Source organism: Centrocercus urophasianus, unplaced genomic scaffold (assembly GCF_019232065.1).
Source record: "Centrocercus urophasianus isolate 14NV4802_14NV808 unplaced genomic scaffold, USGS_Curo_1.0 seq_10, whole genome shotgun sequence".
NCBI classification, from domain to species: Eukaryota; Metazoa; Chordata; class Aves; order Galliformes; family Phasianidae; genus Centrocercus; species Centrocercus urophasianus.
In genome coordinates, this window is record NW_024884142.1 from 92,911,291 (window position 1) to 92,927,950 (window position 16,660).

Consider the following 16,660-nt stretch of genomic DNA (forward strand, 5'->3'; position numbering starts at 1 on the left):
TTTTCCTGTTGAAAATAAGCATTAAGTTACTGACATAATATGGGAATAATTGAATTGTGTAAATTACCCTTTGGTGCAATATTCCTTAAAGATAACATTGAGATGAGCACGAAGCAGGTAGAAAGCTGTTGATTTGACAAAACTATTAAACTACATCGGATGTGACTTCAGAATAATAAATACTGAAAGGCTTTGCAGTCATACACAGCATTAGATACAGCAAATGGGTACTAAACAAAATATTTATCTGCTTAATATTGTGTAGGTAAGCAGATGTCCTTGAGTTGCTGCCAGGCTCTATTGAAATGAACAGACTATTTCATAAAGATGAATTTTGCAAACAAATAGGATGTGAGAGACTCAGGCTATTAAAATCCGTTACTTTATCTTTGACCACTGGCAGTTCGTTACAATGGGAACCATGCATTCAGGGTTAAGGATTTCAAAGAGCTTTATGAACTCTTTTTCCCTAAACACTTTGTAGATGCATGGACACAAAGAATTACTCAGTAAGATCTGTGGCTGAGGGATATAGCCCGGCAAGTTAAAAGTTGCCCGATTTTATGTACTGTGCTGATGGCATTGCTTTTCTTGACTTTCTAATTCAGCTGCTTTCAGTTCTCTGGAGATGATAAATCCCCAATAACACAGTGCTATAAGCTAAAAGAGGGAAGTAAGGTGGCTGATTTTTAGTGACAATGTTATAAAAAAATTGCGGAGACATTATAAAGTTTCTCAGAGAGAATAAAAGCCTTTATGGAGCAAGTGAGTTAGGTTTCAGCTGTTGTTTCTTCACATATGAAATTGATCATAAACAGGGTGCTTTTGAACAACAGTTTCTGGCTTTTAATAGTTAATGGGAGGTTGGACCATAAGTGGAGATCAATCCCAGAGTAATAAATTTTACATTATTATATTTGTCTGTCTTGAAACATAAACACTAGAGGACCTATTCTCAAATGGCTTCTGACCCAATTTTTTTCATAATTAATACAGGAAATTCAAAGAACATGTCTCCCTGTATAGTTTAGACAAAGGCAAATCTGCATTCATCAACACGGGTTAATTAGCCTGTTACCGAACACACAGATAATATGAAGAGCTACAAAATGGTCCGCTATAATTAAGGGAAAGCTTCGACATGAAAACCATCAGCTACATGTTCTCCTGGATAAAAGATAACCTTATAAATTTTGATGTGAATTCTACATAGTATAAGATGTACAGCTAGATTTTGCAGATTTACTAACATTGAGCTTGGCAGTAATGCAGCAAGAGTATGGAATTGTTTATTTGTTTATTCCAAGGGCAGCGTTTAGCAAAAATTTGTGGCAAAGATTCCCTCTCAATGTAAACAACAGTCTGTCATTGATCTGGAGACTTACTTCTGGGTCATGGTATTCAATATGACTGCACTGTTGCTTGGCAGGCTTTTTCTTTGTCTTTTTCATTAATTAAACACATGTGTTGCAACCAAAAAAAGGAGAATAATGCCCTCTCACTTGAATCTTTTGTAGTACTCTAGCAGCATCTCTAGTGACATCGAGGCATAAGGAGTTGTTTTTCCTTAGCCTTCTCATTTTGTTTCTTATAAGAACTTCAGTTCTGGCACGATACAATATTTTATGAAGTCAACAGAAAGGCTGCCACTGTTTTTAATGGGCTTTGTATCAAGTCCTTAAAAACAGAATAAATTCTTTCGCTAGAGATACCAATGTGACACATACACAGTATGAAGATCCAAAATCTGCCATTCCTCAACTGGCTCAAGATTTGAGGTCAATATCAGCTGCAAAGAGAACTTTGAAACCAGTAAGGGTGATATTACCCTATCCGTCTATCTTTGTTTTGGTTTGTTCTAGAGCTGGAGACTCAGCCATGGAGTGCCTGTGACAGATTGATGTGCATTTCAGATCCCTGCATTTGGGGAATGCAGTGATGGAACAGCAGGATATTGGATTTGTTTGTTTTTTTCTATGCATTCCTAAACCAGGCAGTTTTTGTCCATGTCCATTGCCAAGCTTTTTTATGTTCCAGCCCTTAACTTTGCTGCTATTTGCTGTGCTTTGCGGCACAACTCTTTATAATTCCGATAAGCCTTCATTTCTCTTTGTAGCATAAGTTGAACCTGAGATGCTAGATCTGTTATTGCATTTGTCTTTGCTAGAAAGAGCTGACAAGTTTTCCTACAACACATGGTATTTTGCCATCGAGAAAAAAGCCAAGAGATTTATTTGAAGTGTGGTGCAGTCTTGCAATAATGTTGATATAAGTTGAGCTTTAGCACTTAAAATATTATAAATTGATGGCATTGTACTGGAGTAAAAAACAAACAAACAAAAAAATCCAGTAGTTAATTCCATAAAGAGCATTGATGTTAGAAGTAAATATACAATATCTTTTCAAAAGGGCCAGATGAACTTTTTGAGACTGACTCAAAACAATTTCTGTCAGCTGTAGAGTATTTCTGTGAGACATCTGGAAAGTAAAAGAGTGGTGTAACCATACAATACTTCTTGCTTTCACCTTTAAATTTTGTATCTCTAAGGCTTTTTAAGTTCTTTTTTATGTTCACACCATTTTGGTCAATCTAAAAAGCTAAGAAAAAGAAAATTATACTATTATGTACTTACTCTGTATGGGACCATGGAAAAAATGTGCTGAGAATACTTAGTGGAACATACAGAATTACATTAAATAAAATTAAGGACGTCCAGATGGAGAGCCAGCTTACGATAGCTAGGAAAACTAGACTTCTGTATTGATTATGCCTTGTTTCTCTCTCCATGTCATAGAGAAGTGGATAGCCTATGGCAACTTCATAAATGAAAGATCAAGCGCATGCGTAGTTTGCATTCTGTATGCTGTTATAAGGATAGAGATTTTAAATGGCAAATGTCCAGATATGCTGCTCTTTTAGTTCATAGGCAATATGCTGGTGATAAAGTTAAGCAGCCTGAGTGCTAAGTGGTGCTAGACTTACAACACTTGCTCAAAACAAATTACAAATTCTGTACGTGCACACTGGAAATGATGTGCAAAGATTTCCACTCATTGAGTATTATTCAAGTAAGCTATTACTTAGATTGTAGACTGATATCTTTTTGTCCTGACATGACACGTAAAGTATGTTCTCACTCTTCCATTTGTTATCCCCATCTGTCAAAAGATGATACATGCAGATAAGAATTTATCTGAGGTTTATTTGTTAATGTCTTGTTTTGTTAGGCAAGATGACATATCATATACAGTATATCATTTTCCTTGTGTAAATGAGCTTGATATCTGCAGCTGCTGAGATAACTGTAATGACTTGATTTCTTCTCTACATAGGCCTAACTTGGGAAAACATGTTTTTCCATTCGTCTTTATTCTGAACGTCACAAAGATGTGTTCTTAGCTTCAAGCATATGCTTAATAACTATTTTGAATAGAAACATGTTTCTGAATCAGAGCCATGGTATTTTAAATCTCTTTGTGTGCAACTATGCTCTAATTTATAAGATGCACTAATATTTAGCTTGATTAAAATTTTTGGAGATGAAGACCCCTTCAAGTTCAAATATAACATCATTGGGTTCTGTTCCCTATACAAGAACACCATCTTCATGAAGTATGTAATTTTCTTCTGGATTTGCATTGACAGAGAATTAATTCTCTTTTATTTCTGCTTTACAGCGGGAACAACGTATATCTTTAGCAAAGGTGGTGGACAAATCACTTACACGTGGCCTCCGAATGATCGCCCAAGCACTCGCGCAGACAGATTGGCAATAGGGTTTAGTACTGTTCAAAAAGAAGCCGTGTTGGTACGAGTGGACAGTTCTACTGGGCTTGGAGACTATTTAGAGCTGCATATTGTGAGTATTTCTAAAAAATGCTTATTTATTCACGTCTCAATTGTTCTTATATTTGTGGGTTTGGAGCTTCTTTAAAAATGTGTTTTGTTTTAATGTAAGTATGAACATTTGAGTGTCAATAGTGAGTTTTAGATGATCATGGCTCATAGCATACAGTCCTGTAAAGGATATCAGACATTCTCAATGTTCCTCTTACTTTACATAGTTTTCTTTATATGACTTTTAATTAAAAAATCGTATTGTAACATACATATATAGCAGCTACACGAATCTAATCACATTAAATGTAATTTAGCAATATCAGAAGAAGGTGCATTAATTTCAGAGGGTTTAATCTGGAATCTTCTGAAGGAAATACAGCGTATCACAATTGACTGTGCTTTCTGTTAATGCTAGAATTATCCTCTGTTTTTACTGTTGCATTGTGATGATAAATTGTAAGCAGAAAGCAATACCATCGAGCTAGGAAGTCTGAAAAAGTGATTTCAGCTGCCCTAAAGCAAATAACTAGCAATCAAAATTGAAAGCATCTGGATTTTTATGACAACATAAATAAATGATCAGTTGTGATAAACATAACTAGAGCAATATAAAATGTTGTTGTTTAGATTACTCTCAAATTTGTTAAGTGTATTAGGATGATTTTAACTTAAGAATCTCACTATTTTCCTAAATGGAATAGTTCCTTCTGAATGCAATTACTTATTGATCTATAACCAATTACACTTTACCCTCAGAAAACGTTCTGCAGTGATCATTTTGAAAACAAGAGGGAAGTTATGGTATTCAGTCTTCCACACTTTTTTTTTTTTTCTGCAAAGGCTCTCTTGCATTGTGGACCAAGGTGGCTTTTATATCTATTTATTTACCAATGACAAAGAAACAAAGAAAGAAGGCCTGAAATATAAATCGGATGTTGCGTATAGTCTTCTCTTACCTTGAAACACATGGGCAAAACATCTGACTGATATTGTAAGATCTTGGTTTAAACGTGTGAACAAAGCATAAAAGCTTGTTTTCTTAAGTCACGCCAAATATCAGGTGCCTAGCTATCATTTCTCTTTACAACCAGAGACGAATTCCACTCATTGTTGAGAACAATGGTGCTTTCCTCTCATAATGTTATCATTAGCATATGAAGGAATGCATTTCTTGTAGATTTACTATACCTTAAATCTACCAAAATGATAAAATGTGTTCGATCTTCTGTCCAACTCTGAGTTTTTCTGTTTTAAAACAAAACATTGGATTCAAAATTGAGTTGAAGATCAAAATGCAATAATTATTGCCAAGTCTTAAGTGTTGCTTTTACCCGTGTAGCTTGTTTAAACTCATGCAGGAGCAACAGATAGTATACATACAAGAATAATAGAGAGCTTTCTATTTTCAGAAAAATTATCACCTTAGTAGAGACAGAGAAAAGTGTCATTTACCCTTTCCTCAGTCTTTTGAAACTACTTTAAGTGTCTTACTCTGAGTTGATTGTGGCCTCCTCCATCTTTGCCACAGGCTTTGAGAATCTTTTTCTAAACCCTCTGTGGTTCAGAGCAAAATCCGTGGCAACTGTAGAGAGAGTTCTTTAGAATAAAGCTTGACCTTCTGTGAGTTCCTTCTCTCTCTGCAGTGGAGACACTATGGGATTGACCTGAAATCCTGATATCTGGCAAGATTTTTTTAAATTTAGATAAAGCTAGGAAAACTGATAGGCTGTAGTATCTGAGAGTGTGTTTCAAACAAGAATAGTATTCAAGAGGAAGTTTGAAGTCAGTATTTTCAAAAATGCTCTGTACCTGGTGCCATGAATCGTATTAAAGTCAGTAGAACTATAGTTTTTCTGTGATGATATTGTGAAGCATTGTAGTTGTAAAAATGAAAGAAAAGAAAGTAGAGAGGCTCATGTACTTGTTATATTTGAAAAACAATTTATTAGAATTAAGTTTTTTAGTAGTTGATATTAACTGTATTCAACTAGCTGGTATAAAAATCATAGGAGGGTTGTGTCATTCAGAAGAAGGTTTCGAACTGTTGCTTTAAGTAACTTGATCATAGTCTTCACTAGCAAGTCGAGATGGATGCTTGTTTGGGACATTTCAGAGCAGTGCTGTGAGGGAACTTGCTCTTTCTTCATTCTAGCAGCGAAAGAGGAAATTACAGGTCTGGTTATGGTACTCTAATGTGTGCTTGCCCTTTTTATTATTCTGTTTACTTAAAAATGATGTAAACCTAATAAGGAAATCAAGAGCATAACGAATTCTGATTTGGAAAATTGCTACTTGATCATCTGAATCACAGCTATAATGTTAGATTAGAAACACATTTGTTTTAAGTGATCATTTAACCTCCCGAGATAACAATTGTTAATAGTAGAAACATTGCAAAAAAGTGTATTCTGTATTGCCACCAGATGTTTAACAGTTCCAGTACAAGTATTTTAAATTCCAAGATAGTAAACTATAAAACATCGCATGTACTGTAGCAGCCTAGATGTAAAAGGGTAGTTGTGCGTATAATATGCGTGCATCCCTGTGCTTCAAGAAAGGGGTGTTTGATTTATTTACCCAGATATTCAGAAGTCTGCATTCTCAGCTATCACTTGCCTTCTGTTGCATAAGTGAAGTAATCTCTTGTTGCAGTTTCTGCTGGAAGATCTAGTTCAAGTAGAAATAGATATTGTGCCTGAAAGTTCAGTTGTCTGTTTTTCAACTTTCTTCTCCTGTTGACAGATGAAAGGACAAATATCTCTGAGAATTCCTATAATTCTCCTTTTTTTTTTTTTTTTTTTTTTTTTTACTGTAATCCTTCTTTTTTCCCCTTCTCTTGGCTTGATCTGCATCCATCTACATTCCGTTCCAAGAGGAAAAAGATGGCAGCCTGTTAATGCAGTGTTCATTAACTACCATGTGCACTTCTGTGCTTGGCTTTTTCACCCATTTGTAAAGCCCTGACATAATTCTGTCAGTGAATCACATACCTATCTTGGCTTTTCTTCTCCTCTGCCAAGTCATTAGACAGATAAGCAGATACATATACATGTGTCATTGTCTTTCACAAGCACTATGCTGTTGAAGCCTCAAATTTCCTACTTTTCTATGGTGAGGAGCAAAGTAGAACTAGACAAAGGGCCCAAAGGACTAAAAAAAATTCTGGCAACGCTGATAATACAGTAAGCTGGTATCCTCCAACACAGCACAAATACTGCTTGCTCTATTAGTGGAGACAAAAGGCATAGATTTCTACCAGTACAAAAATAAAAAGAAATTAAAACTCAACGTAGACTGTGAATAGTTTGTATGGGATTCTATTTAATATTATTAGAAAATATACAATGGAGAAAGTGAAAACCAGAAGAATTAATATTGTGATGAAAAAAAAAAACATGGAAAGCTGTTTTAAAAGATGTGATAATCTTATCTGAAGAAGTCTGATTAAGAATATTCAGTATGAATATTTTCTGTATATGTCACACTTCATTAGCTTGAAATATTCTGAAGATGTAGCATTATTAGCACGATACATTAATCAGTATTGTATTCAGATTTTCAAAATGTGTTTGTAAATCTTTCCGAGTTATGATTAATGACTGAGGAGAACAGGCTTATGAGAGGAAATACAGAATGTCTTATGGAAAATTGGGTTGTGGATCATGAATAAATTCAGTCTGTGCTCTTTGTCCCATCTATTTATATACTACATCTATTAAAATAAACATTACAGGAAAGGCATTTCCATTATAAACTTTTTCCATGAGAAAGATATGGACAAAGTCAATTGAAAGTTTTTTTGAGTTTGTGTCATCTTTGGTTCAAAAATTGTTTTGGCTGAAAAGGAAGTTTCCCCATTTTTCTTGGCTATATATAGTTTTTGTATAGGGAATACTTCACTTAATTTTTTTCTAGATTAGTGAAATATTTAGTATCTCCAAATGAAATGTTGATTTTTGTGCAAAGCAAAATAATACTGATGTGAAGTGGTGTGGATTTTCAGCTGGAAGTTCATGGAAAAGTCCGCAGTCCTCTCAATGGATACATTTCTTGGAGCTTTTGGCCTACTGTTGAGGACTGTTATTTGCACTCCACTCCCTCAGCCTCCTTGCACAAATGCAGTCATCTTCTGCACCAGGTTTTTAATAGCACACTCTGTTAGGTTCTAATGTACGTTATATCTAGACAGCTTTAATTTATGCACGTATAATGACCTTCCTTCAAGTGAACAGAAATAACTCAAAGTAAAACTGGAAAGAGGATCAGAGTTCCGTGTGTGAGCATATCAGAGGAAAACCTGCAGTCATAGGATAAATGAATTTATTATTCTCTTTTGAGTACTTCACATGTCTTAGGCTTTAATGCTGAATGGAAAGCCAATTGAAAGATTCCTATTGACTTAGTTGCATTTGAATCAATGCCTAGTGAATCCAGTGTTCTTTCACTGGGACTGATGATAAAAATCCCTTTGATTTTAGTGATTTTTTTTGTTTGTTTGTTTTTGGTTTGTAATAATTTTTCCAGTAGCACTTGAATAATCTATAAAAGACATAAATTTTCAAGATAACATGTCTTCTGATAATCTTCTTTCAAATACAGCATTAGTTGTTATTATATATGAATCTATGTGATGTGAAGATTTGGAATAGCAGTGATTTATATATGCACAGAACAGTAATGACTGTAAAATCTAATTATTTACATCCTGGAAGAGCTTTAAAAAAGAAAAAAAAGGAGAGCTGACTTTTGAGAGTCTGGTATTTTAGAAGTGCTGAGCATGCACGTGAGGCTAAAGTCAGTGGAAGCTGAGTATAGCCAGTACCTCTGAAAAACATGCCAGCATTGTATCAGCTCGGGGTGCGTTAAGCATTGTTATCTCTAATGGTTGTAACATTTAATATGCTTTAAAAACTGCGAGGAACAAGAAAATTACTTACGGATAATGTTATCTAAGCAAGAATTTTGCAAATATTTGATACTTCTTTATAGATACATGATATTTGTTAACATATGAGAATGGAAAAAAACTATAGGAAGCTTAGTGGCTGAGGGCAGTGATCATTTTCTCTGTAGGGAACAAAACAGCAACGTTGGTTTATGTGTTAATATTCAAACTGAATAAAAATTCTTATGAAAGGAGAATTTCCAGGCTTACTTGTGGGGTTTAAATAATGAGAAGTGCTGGTCAAAAAAGAATCACTTGTGGGGCTAGGCAGCCAAGTGAGAATGCAATTCAGTGTACGCAAACTTAAGTTAATTAGAGTGGGAGCAATGGATTAATCTAGGGAATTTGTGCTAAATGGAGCAATCATTTACTTCACTGATCAGACTAAAGATCTCAGTCTGTAGGAAAGAAAATAAATCACTGAAATGGTCAAGCTGTACCATGAAATTATGCAGTTAAGCTATTGTTTTGCAGTAGCAGAGGCTTAAAAATAGGGGACTTCATGGTAGAAGTTGTTTGTTAATACTTCATCTTGAGTACTCTGCACTGTCTGTTATCCAAAGGGGTTGTTTTGTTGTGTGGTTTTTTTGTTTTTTTTTAAAGAACGCTGTTATTTTTCTTCCCAAACAGGATTTAGCACTGGGCAACAGTGGTCAGTTCCTGCTGTGAACGGACCAAATTATAGAGAGGTTGTGAAATTGTGCTAATTCTAGCACAGAACAGATTGATATGTTACTGTACCAAAAACATGAATGGAATTTGAACAGATGATATAATTAAACAGCTTGGCTATGACTGCTACCGTGGTGTTCTGCAACAAGTCCTTATGCTGGCAGGGAAGCTCCATTTTAGCAGCATGGCAGCTCTGATCTTGCGGAGTCTGCAAAAGTGACTGAGGAAGCAACTCCTTTCATCATCTTATACTGTCTTGGGATGAATAGAAGTTCTTATTTCTTCCTCTACCCAGCTAATAACTCCTTTATACATCCTGTTCCTTTCATGCTTTTGAGAGGATAGAAGCTTCCTTCCCCAAAAGCATGCTGGATGAAGGGGTCACCACCTGCCAACCCCTCACTGAGAGAAAATTACACAACTAATAACTCCTAAGTACAAAGTTCGAATACCTTTTGTCATCAGAACGCTCAAGCCCTTGGCACTGATGAATCTTTCAAGTTGCTTTCCTCTGGTAAAAAAAGGTGTAGAGTCTAGCTGAGAGTGGAGAACTCTTAGAATGCTTCTGGTGTGACGCACACATATAAGTGTGTATATGCATATATTTGTGTGTGTATATGTGTATAAATATATATATGTATATACATCAATTACAAAAGTTATTGTGCACTTTTAAGTAGTGAAGTAGACCAATATGGAGAGGCCAGCACAAGAGCAGGCACATGTAACCAACACAATGAGGCTCTTCATAAAGCATTGCTTATTTTGGTTATTGTTACTTTAAAACTCTCAAGCACTGTACAGACTTCTTCCAGTCTTTATATCCAAAGATTCTTTCTTAGTCTCTGCTTTTCCCTTACTCCCTAAATATTTTTTCTGCCATGTCTTCAGATTCACATGCCTGTGCGTGTTCTTCAGTCTCAGTGAATCCCAATGGAGCAGGTGGCAATGTCCAGGTGTCTCAGTGACTACATACCTTTGCTTTCCCACATATTGAAACACTGTGTAGCTAAAGGAACTGAGGGTTCATTGTAGATGTTGACTGTGTGGTACACACATGGAAGACCTTGAGCGGGACCACTTGTTAGTTTGGTGTCATAAAGAACAAATCAGGTAAACATATGGCTGAAATTAGATGTCCTTTCTTGACTAAGTTGTTTATATGTAACATATTATATATGTAAAATACCAAATTTCTGGCTACAGAAAAGAGGACAAAATAATTTGTTAGTTGTGCAGAGAAATTAATAGGCCATTGTTTCTCCATAGCAGCGTCTTACCTAGGTGATGTTATACTGTCTTACTGATGTTTTGTTTCACTCAATGCTTTTTAGTTTGCTCTTGCCTTAAAGGAACAGATCTTATACTAATGTTACTCAAGCTGACTCTACTTATTCCAGTCTAACCAGTTTTTTTTTTTTAATTCTGAATGTCTTCTACACTGATTACTAATTAACATCCTTGCATATGAAGGTTATAGATATTATAACAACATGGCACTAACTCTTCCAGAACACTGCCTTGCATAAAAAGATCTGATGAAAAATTTAGCAGCGATTTAGCAACCTTATTAAGTTTTAAAGAATACTTAACTACTTTCAGTAGTAGAACAGTTGAGAAGTTGGCTGAAACCTGTCTGACCACCTACTACACAAAATCATAGAAAATTGTCATAACGTCTGGAGAATGAAAATGATGACTGGAGGTGACTTCCTGTGAAGCCAGCCACTTGTTTCTGTCTACCCTACGTGTACTCTTTCCTGTTTATTGTGTATGTTATTATGCATATACTATTTGTTTTATTTAGTAATACAGTTGAGCCAGACCTGATAATATTTCCTAGCTTGTTATTATGTATTGTATTATATGTAATATTTCCTAGAGGAGCACAAAATGTTTTTCACTCCCTCTCTGCAAGACACGTGTGGGGATGTCAGTTCAAACTCGAGTTAATGTGTACCTGTTGTATTAGAAGCCACTGTGGCACTTTAGGTTGATAAGATGTGGTTTTGAAAAAATAGGAATAGACATGAGAAATGGCATTTTGAGTTATCCTAGTCTACGCTTGCAGCTTCTGAGGGCATTTTGAATAAAAGAGAGTGAATATCACATTGCCATGACCCATTGAGAGAGGGCCAATCTGGCATAGTACAGAATCAAGGTGCATTTGTTACGGCTGTAAGCCAGAACTCAAGATCTGGCCCATTAACTCTGTAGCTCTTAAATTTATGAGCTCTAAATGAGGATAAGGATGTAATGTATGCAGCAGCACAAAGTACTAGTGTAGCAGTTTTTCAGTGAACGTGCGAACAATATCATTTTTAATATCAGTCAAAAAGATTAGTCTGCTGATGTCAATCAAGGCAAGTGGAAAAGCACAGCTGGTGGCCTGAACAGTTTCTGCTCCTAATTCCAAATAATTTTCATCCTGCCGCTTCCACTGTTCATTGGTCTGAAGAAACTGCAGAAATATGAGTAGGTATGATAGGATCTATGTCTGGCCAGAAAACTCCTGCTGGAAGGTGAAAGGTGCAGAGATAATTTTACAGATCCTGCTGCTTTGCTTCAGGCACTTGTTTAAGTAAACACTGGTATTATAGTTAATCACTTTGCGCTAATAAGGAAAGCTTGTCTTAATACTATTCGGGTTTTGTGAAATAATACCTTAATTGTTAGTTAATTAGACCACTTATTTAATTCAGATGTTGCTCTGTGATGCCACAGTGTCATCACCAAACTGGAAACTTGTTTTAATACTTAATGTTAGTTTGCCTTTTTCTTCCAGATGGTTTTATCATCTGGAGCCTTTCTCACTTTTCACTTTTGTTGCAGTACCACTGAAGAGCAGCTACAAAAATCACTGACTAATCTGATCTGCCAGAGGGTAGAACTGAGCATACTGGGCCTGGTTCATTCTTTCATCTGTTTTAGTTACTTCACTTTCACAATCTGTGACACCAACTCATTGCACCAGGATTTTGTGGGAAAGCCACAGCAGGGAATTTATTTGGATTTCCTCAAATCCAAGTTAACAATACTTTCATCTGCTTTTCAGCATAATGCCTATGCTACTTAATGGTTTCTCTCTTAACGACGCTCCAGTGATGATGTATCACTGTAGAGCAAAACTCGCTTTCCCCAGAGCTGAGCAGCCTCTTCCTTTCTCTCCTTAGCAACGATCCCAGGTGTGTAACGTTTGTTTTCTGTGTCAATTCTTCTCATTTAGCAGTGTGCTCCTGCTGCTGTTAAGTCTCTTTGTTTTGTGTGTTTTTTTTTTTTTTTTTAAATAGATCAAACTGGTCCTAAGCATTTCTGCAGCAATAACAGACATGATAAGGATTTAATGAACTCGTATTGTCAGTGTTCTAATGGTTTAGGCTTAATACAACAATCGCACTAACAACAGGTGATTCTTCTTAAGCGTTTAAAGCAACTTAAATATCTTTGATTGTGAAAGCCCGTTTAGACTGAAGAATGCTTATGCTTCGGAGGGTGGGATTAGCTCAAGGAACAATTTGCACATTCCTTGGCTTTGGATAATTACCTAGCTTATGCTGAATAAGGAATATCAAGTTAAAGAGAGGTCCTTTTTGCCAGTTCTGTCTGAAATTGTCCTGAAGCTTTCAGCACATTGGCATGAAACTACTGATGCAGCTTTAACTCCTACCAGAATTTGTGGCTGATAATCTGTGTTTGGTCAAAGACCAAATTTAACCCCAAATATTATCTCTGGGGAGATGTGTATTGTGCTTTCTGCTGCATTATGCAGAAAGTGTTATGCATTCTCTGTGGTCTAGGAAAAGCTTCTTGTACAGAGTTGGTTCTCTGCCTTTTCTGCTGTGGGTGAGTGCTGTTGGGTCAGCTATTCCTCTTCATTCCTCTGAATGGAAAGGAGGGGTTGGAGGATTACAACCTCAAGTATCTCACTGCACGCTATTTTTGGGGCTGGAGTCTCTTGTTTTCTGTTCTGCCCACAACCTTGGTAGACTTGTGACTTACTGCCTATGCACTAAATGCTACAGGCTGTGCTTTTCCTATCCAGAGTCCCATCCAGAGTTTCTTTCTTGACACAGTGAATTTCAGGGAACAGTAGGATTTGTGGATCAAAAGTCCCCAGCTTTTTCCTTGCGTAGCAGATGGAGTTTTTAAGGCTCGCTGTGGATTAGGCAGCAGCCGACTTCTCATTTAGGGACAAGTACAAAGAGCGTTATCACACGTGAAGTTACTTTGCAGTAACTTCTACCTATTAAAATAAAAAGTGAAAAGATTATGCTATACAGACTTAATAACCATTCAGCATATTTGATAATGTCACTGCTGTCAGTATCATACTCACTGCTGCACTTAATAGCTGAACAGATGCAGCTCACTAGAGAACCACATGGTATACAGCAGCAGGGAGTCCCATTTGACAAGTTGGTTTTGTTTTATTTCCTTTTCACAGAGCCTTCCCTGGTATCCCAAGTTTCTGTGCTGTTTTGTCGCTTTTATTCGGCAAAGGGCAAAGGGAATCTGCCTTGCTTGTTTTCAAAGAAAGAGGCTTTTTACTTCTTAGTGGAAGCACTACGAAATTCCTAACAAAGCTACTGTAAGGAATGATTTAATTGAAGATGGTAAGCCCTTGATTTGGAAAGGGTTTGTCTGTAGCAGGTGGTATATATCTGCATTCATAGGTTACACGTAGGGTAGAAGCTGTTCTGTTTGTTGTAGGTGATTTGAGGGCTTTTTTTTTTTTTATTGCAAGATTTTGTGTGTATGTCTGCAAGTCACTTTGCTCTGTGAATGATAACTCTTGGCTGTAATAGTGAGGCAGTTGTTTGTTGCTTCCATGTTTGTTCTCTACGGATCAGTTCATAGGACCATTTTGTGAGACTGTCCAGTCTTCTAATTGCTTGTCTGGAAAAACACCTGAGTATACACTTTGAGGCTAAAGTAAGATGGCTATGCACTTAATATAGTCTAAAAATAAGAAACGGCAGAACAGTACAGGACGTGTAATGAAAACCCTGGAAAGGTAGAAATGCAGGGTATTTGTTTTCAGGACACATATAGTAAATATGTAACTGAGACTGAACTTGTTGCAAACATTATGCTATCCATCCTGTGTTTTGCAGCATAAATAAACCCAGAAACCCCCTTGGTTACACTTCCTATTCCTTATTAATATAGGTATATAATTAATATTAATATAGGTATATAATTAAGGCTTGATGTTGCCAAGGGCTAAACTTATAGGTAGTGCCTTCCCCAGAGCTAAAAAAAAAAAAAAAAGTCACAGGTTTGTGTTTAACAGTATTGAAGACCTGAATATAAAATCTCCTTTTTAAAAGTTGGGTATTTAATTTGACATTCTTAAGGCATTGATTTTCTTTTCTTCTTTCTTGCTTTTCACTGCACTTTCAAACTCAAAAAGCACAGGCACATCTCCTTGTCACAGCTGTAGTGTGGTACATGATGACACTGAGCTCTGCTAGTGTGGGAGGAGGGGAGGTAGGGGCTGCAAGAAAAGTGGAGAACTGATTAAAATTCAAAATGAGCTTGATAAAGTGGAGAAATAGTCTGAAATCAGGAAGATGAATTTCTACAAAGGAAAGCACAGTTCTGTACTGTGCACCAGTATAAAAATGGGGAATAATTGTGGCCAAGAAGCAGTTCTGCAGAAAAGATTGGAAAGTTACAGCTGATTGCAATTTGTCACAGGAAAAAACAGGCATTGGGATGTATTCACATGTGGGGTGGCAGAGAAGGCAAAGAAGTTAATTGTTTATTCAGTGCTGCTGGGACCTCAGCTGAAGAAGCATGTTCAGTACTGAGTGCTCTGCTTTGAGAAGGAGGTAAGCAAATTAAGCAGCTAGTAAAAGAAACTCTGCTTTAATTAACGTTTAGCTCCAAAGAATATAGTGAAAGAATGGGCTCTGTTTTGTTCATGAAAGGGAAGGCAGGGAGTGACTGAATGTGAAAACAGCCTTTTAATACACACAGGTTGCTATAAACAGGAGCATGACTAACTTGTTTTGCCTGTCTCTCTAAGAAATAGTTGGATTAATTTACAACAATGGTATCAGGTATTGGGGGGGAAAAAAGTCAAGCTATGTGGAGCAGGTTATGTAGGTAGGCCCAGTTAATCTATGCTTTGAGGATCAAACTACATTCCTGTCAGTGAAAGCTGCTGAGTGTTTTCTTTTAATATCTGTTGGTTTTAGTGTGATCAGCAACTGTAAGACTGTACAGTATATCAAGGTAGAACCCAGTATGCCTTTGCTGCATCGTCTCCTTGTGCTTATGTTAGCCAGCTAGTGGTCTAGAAATGAAGTTAAATTTATACATCTGAGAACAATTTACCACCCGAGCAAAGGACTGTTGGTGTGTTGTTCTCTAACTGTTGGCATGTGCCTCCTGTTCAGCTTGAAAAAAGGTGGTGGTGATGTAACCAACTTTGTCTCTTCGCCCACCTCTAAACTGTTACCAAGCGTTTGCCTGGTGGCCATGTGGGAGTAGTGAGGTAATTCAAACCGTCCTGGTGTAAATATAAAACAACCTAAATGTGCTAAATGGACAAAACTCAACTGATTATGTTACAAGAATAGCATACAGTTGGGATGAATTATAAAATTTATCAGGTTTTTGAGCTATTTGGCCGGTTCATTGGGTGCAGATGTGGCTGTATGGTGTGAAATGTTGTTTTAAGTTTGCTTGTCAGTACAAGACAGGCAATTTATCCAAAACACGAAAAGTGTTCGTAAGTCGCCGGCATTAACCTTCCCCATTTCATTTTTAAAAACAAGTCTCTGATTTCCTAACATTGTCATTTAAGTTGAGGCTTTTCAACACTTTCAGCAGAATGTTGATTACAGAATCTACTTCTAGCTGTTGATGACTATCACAATTTAGGGTTCATATCAGTAAAAGCCCACTGCACTTCAAATAATACAGTAACTGTTATAATTTTGGTATTGTTCTCCAGCATTGAATCTTCAGCCTCTGCCTGTGCCTCTATCCAGTAGGTTGTATCCTGGGGCTCGCTCTGCAGCAAAGCCAAGTTATTTCCTGAAGCAACTGTGGGAACTTGCTCTGGACTGAAATGGTTTAAGTTTTGGGTTATCATTTGCAGTGACAGCTGGCGGTGGTCTGTTGAAGTGTGAATCCTTAGTGTTAATCTTTTCTTATGGTCAGCGATGTGCAGTGCAAGATGAACACATTTT

At 36.6% G+C, this 16,660-nt stretch overlaps 1 protein-coding gene across 3 annotated transcripts in view; it reads left to right on the forward strand.

Annotated features, from left to right (window-relative positions):
- The window catches only part of NRXN1 (neurexin 1), a 425,606-nt gene that overhangs the window by 222,561 nt on the left and 186,385 nt on the right, over positions 1-16,660 (forward strand). For all 3 annotated transcript variants that reach the window (XM_042824415.1, XM_042824431.1, XM_042824423.1), the window contains one exon: positions 3,679-3,860. In XM_042824415.1, coding sequence (XP_042680349.1) covers positions 3,679-3,860 — 182 coding nt within the window. The remainder of the gene's footprint in view (positions 1-3,678; positions 3,861-16,660) is intronic.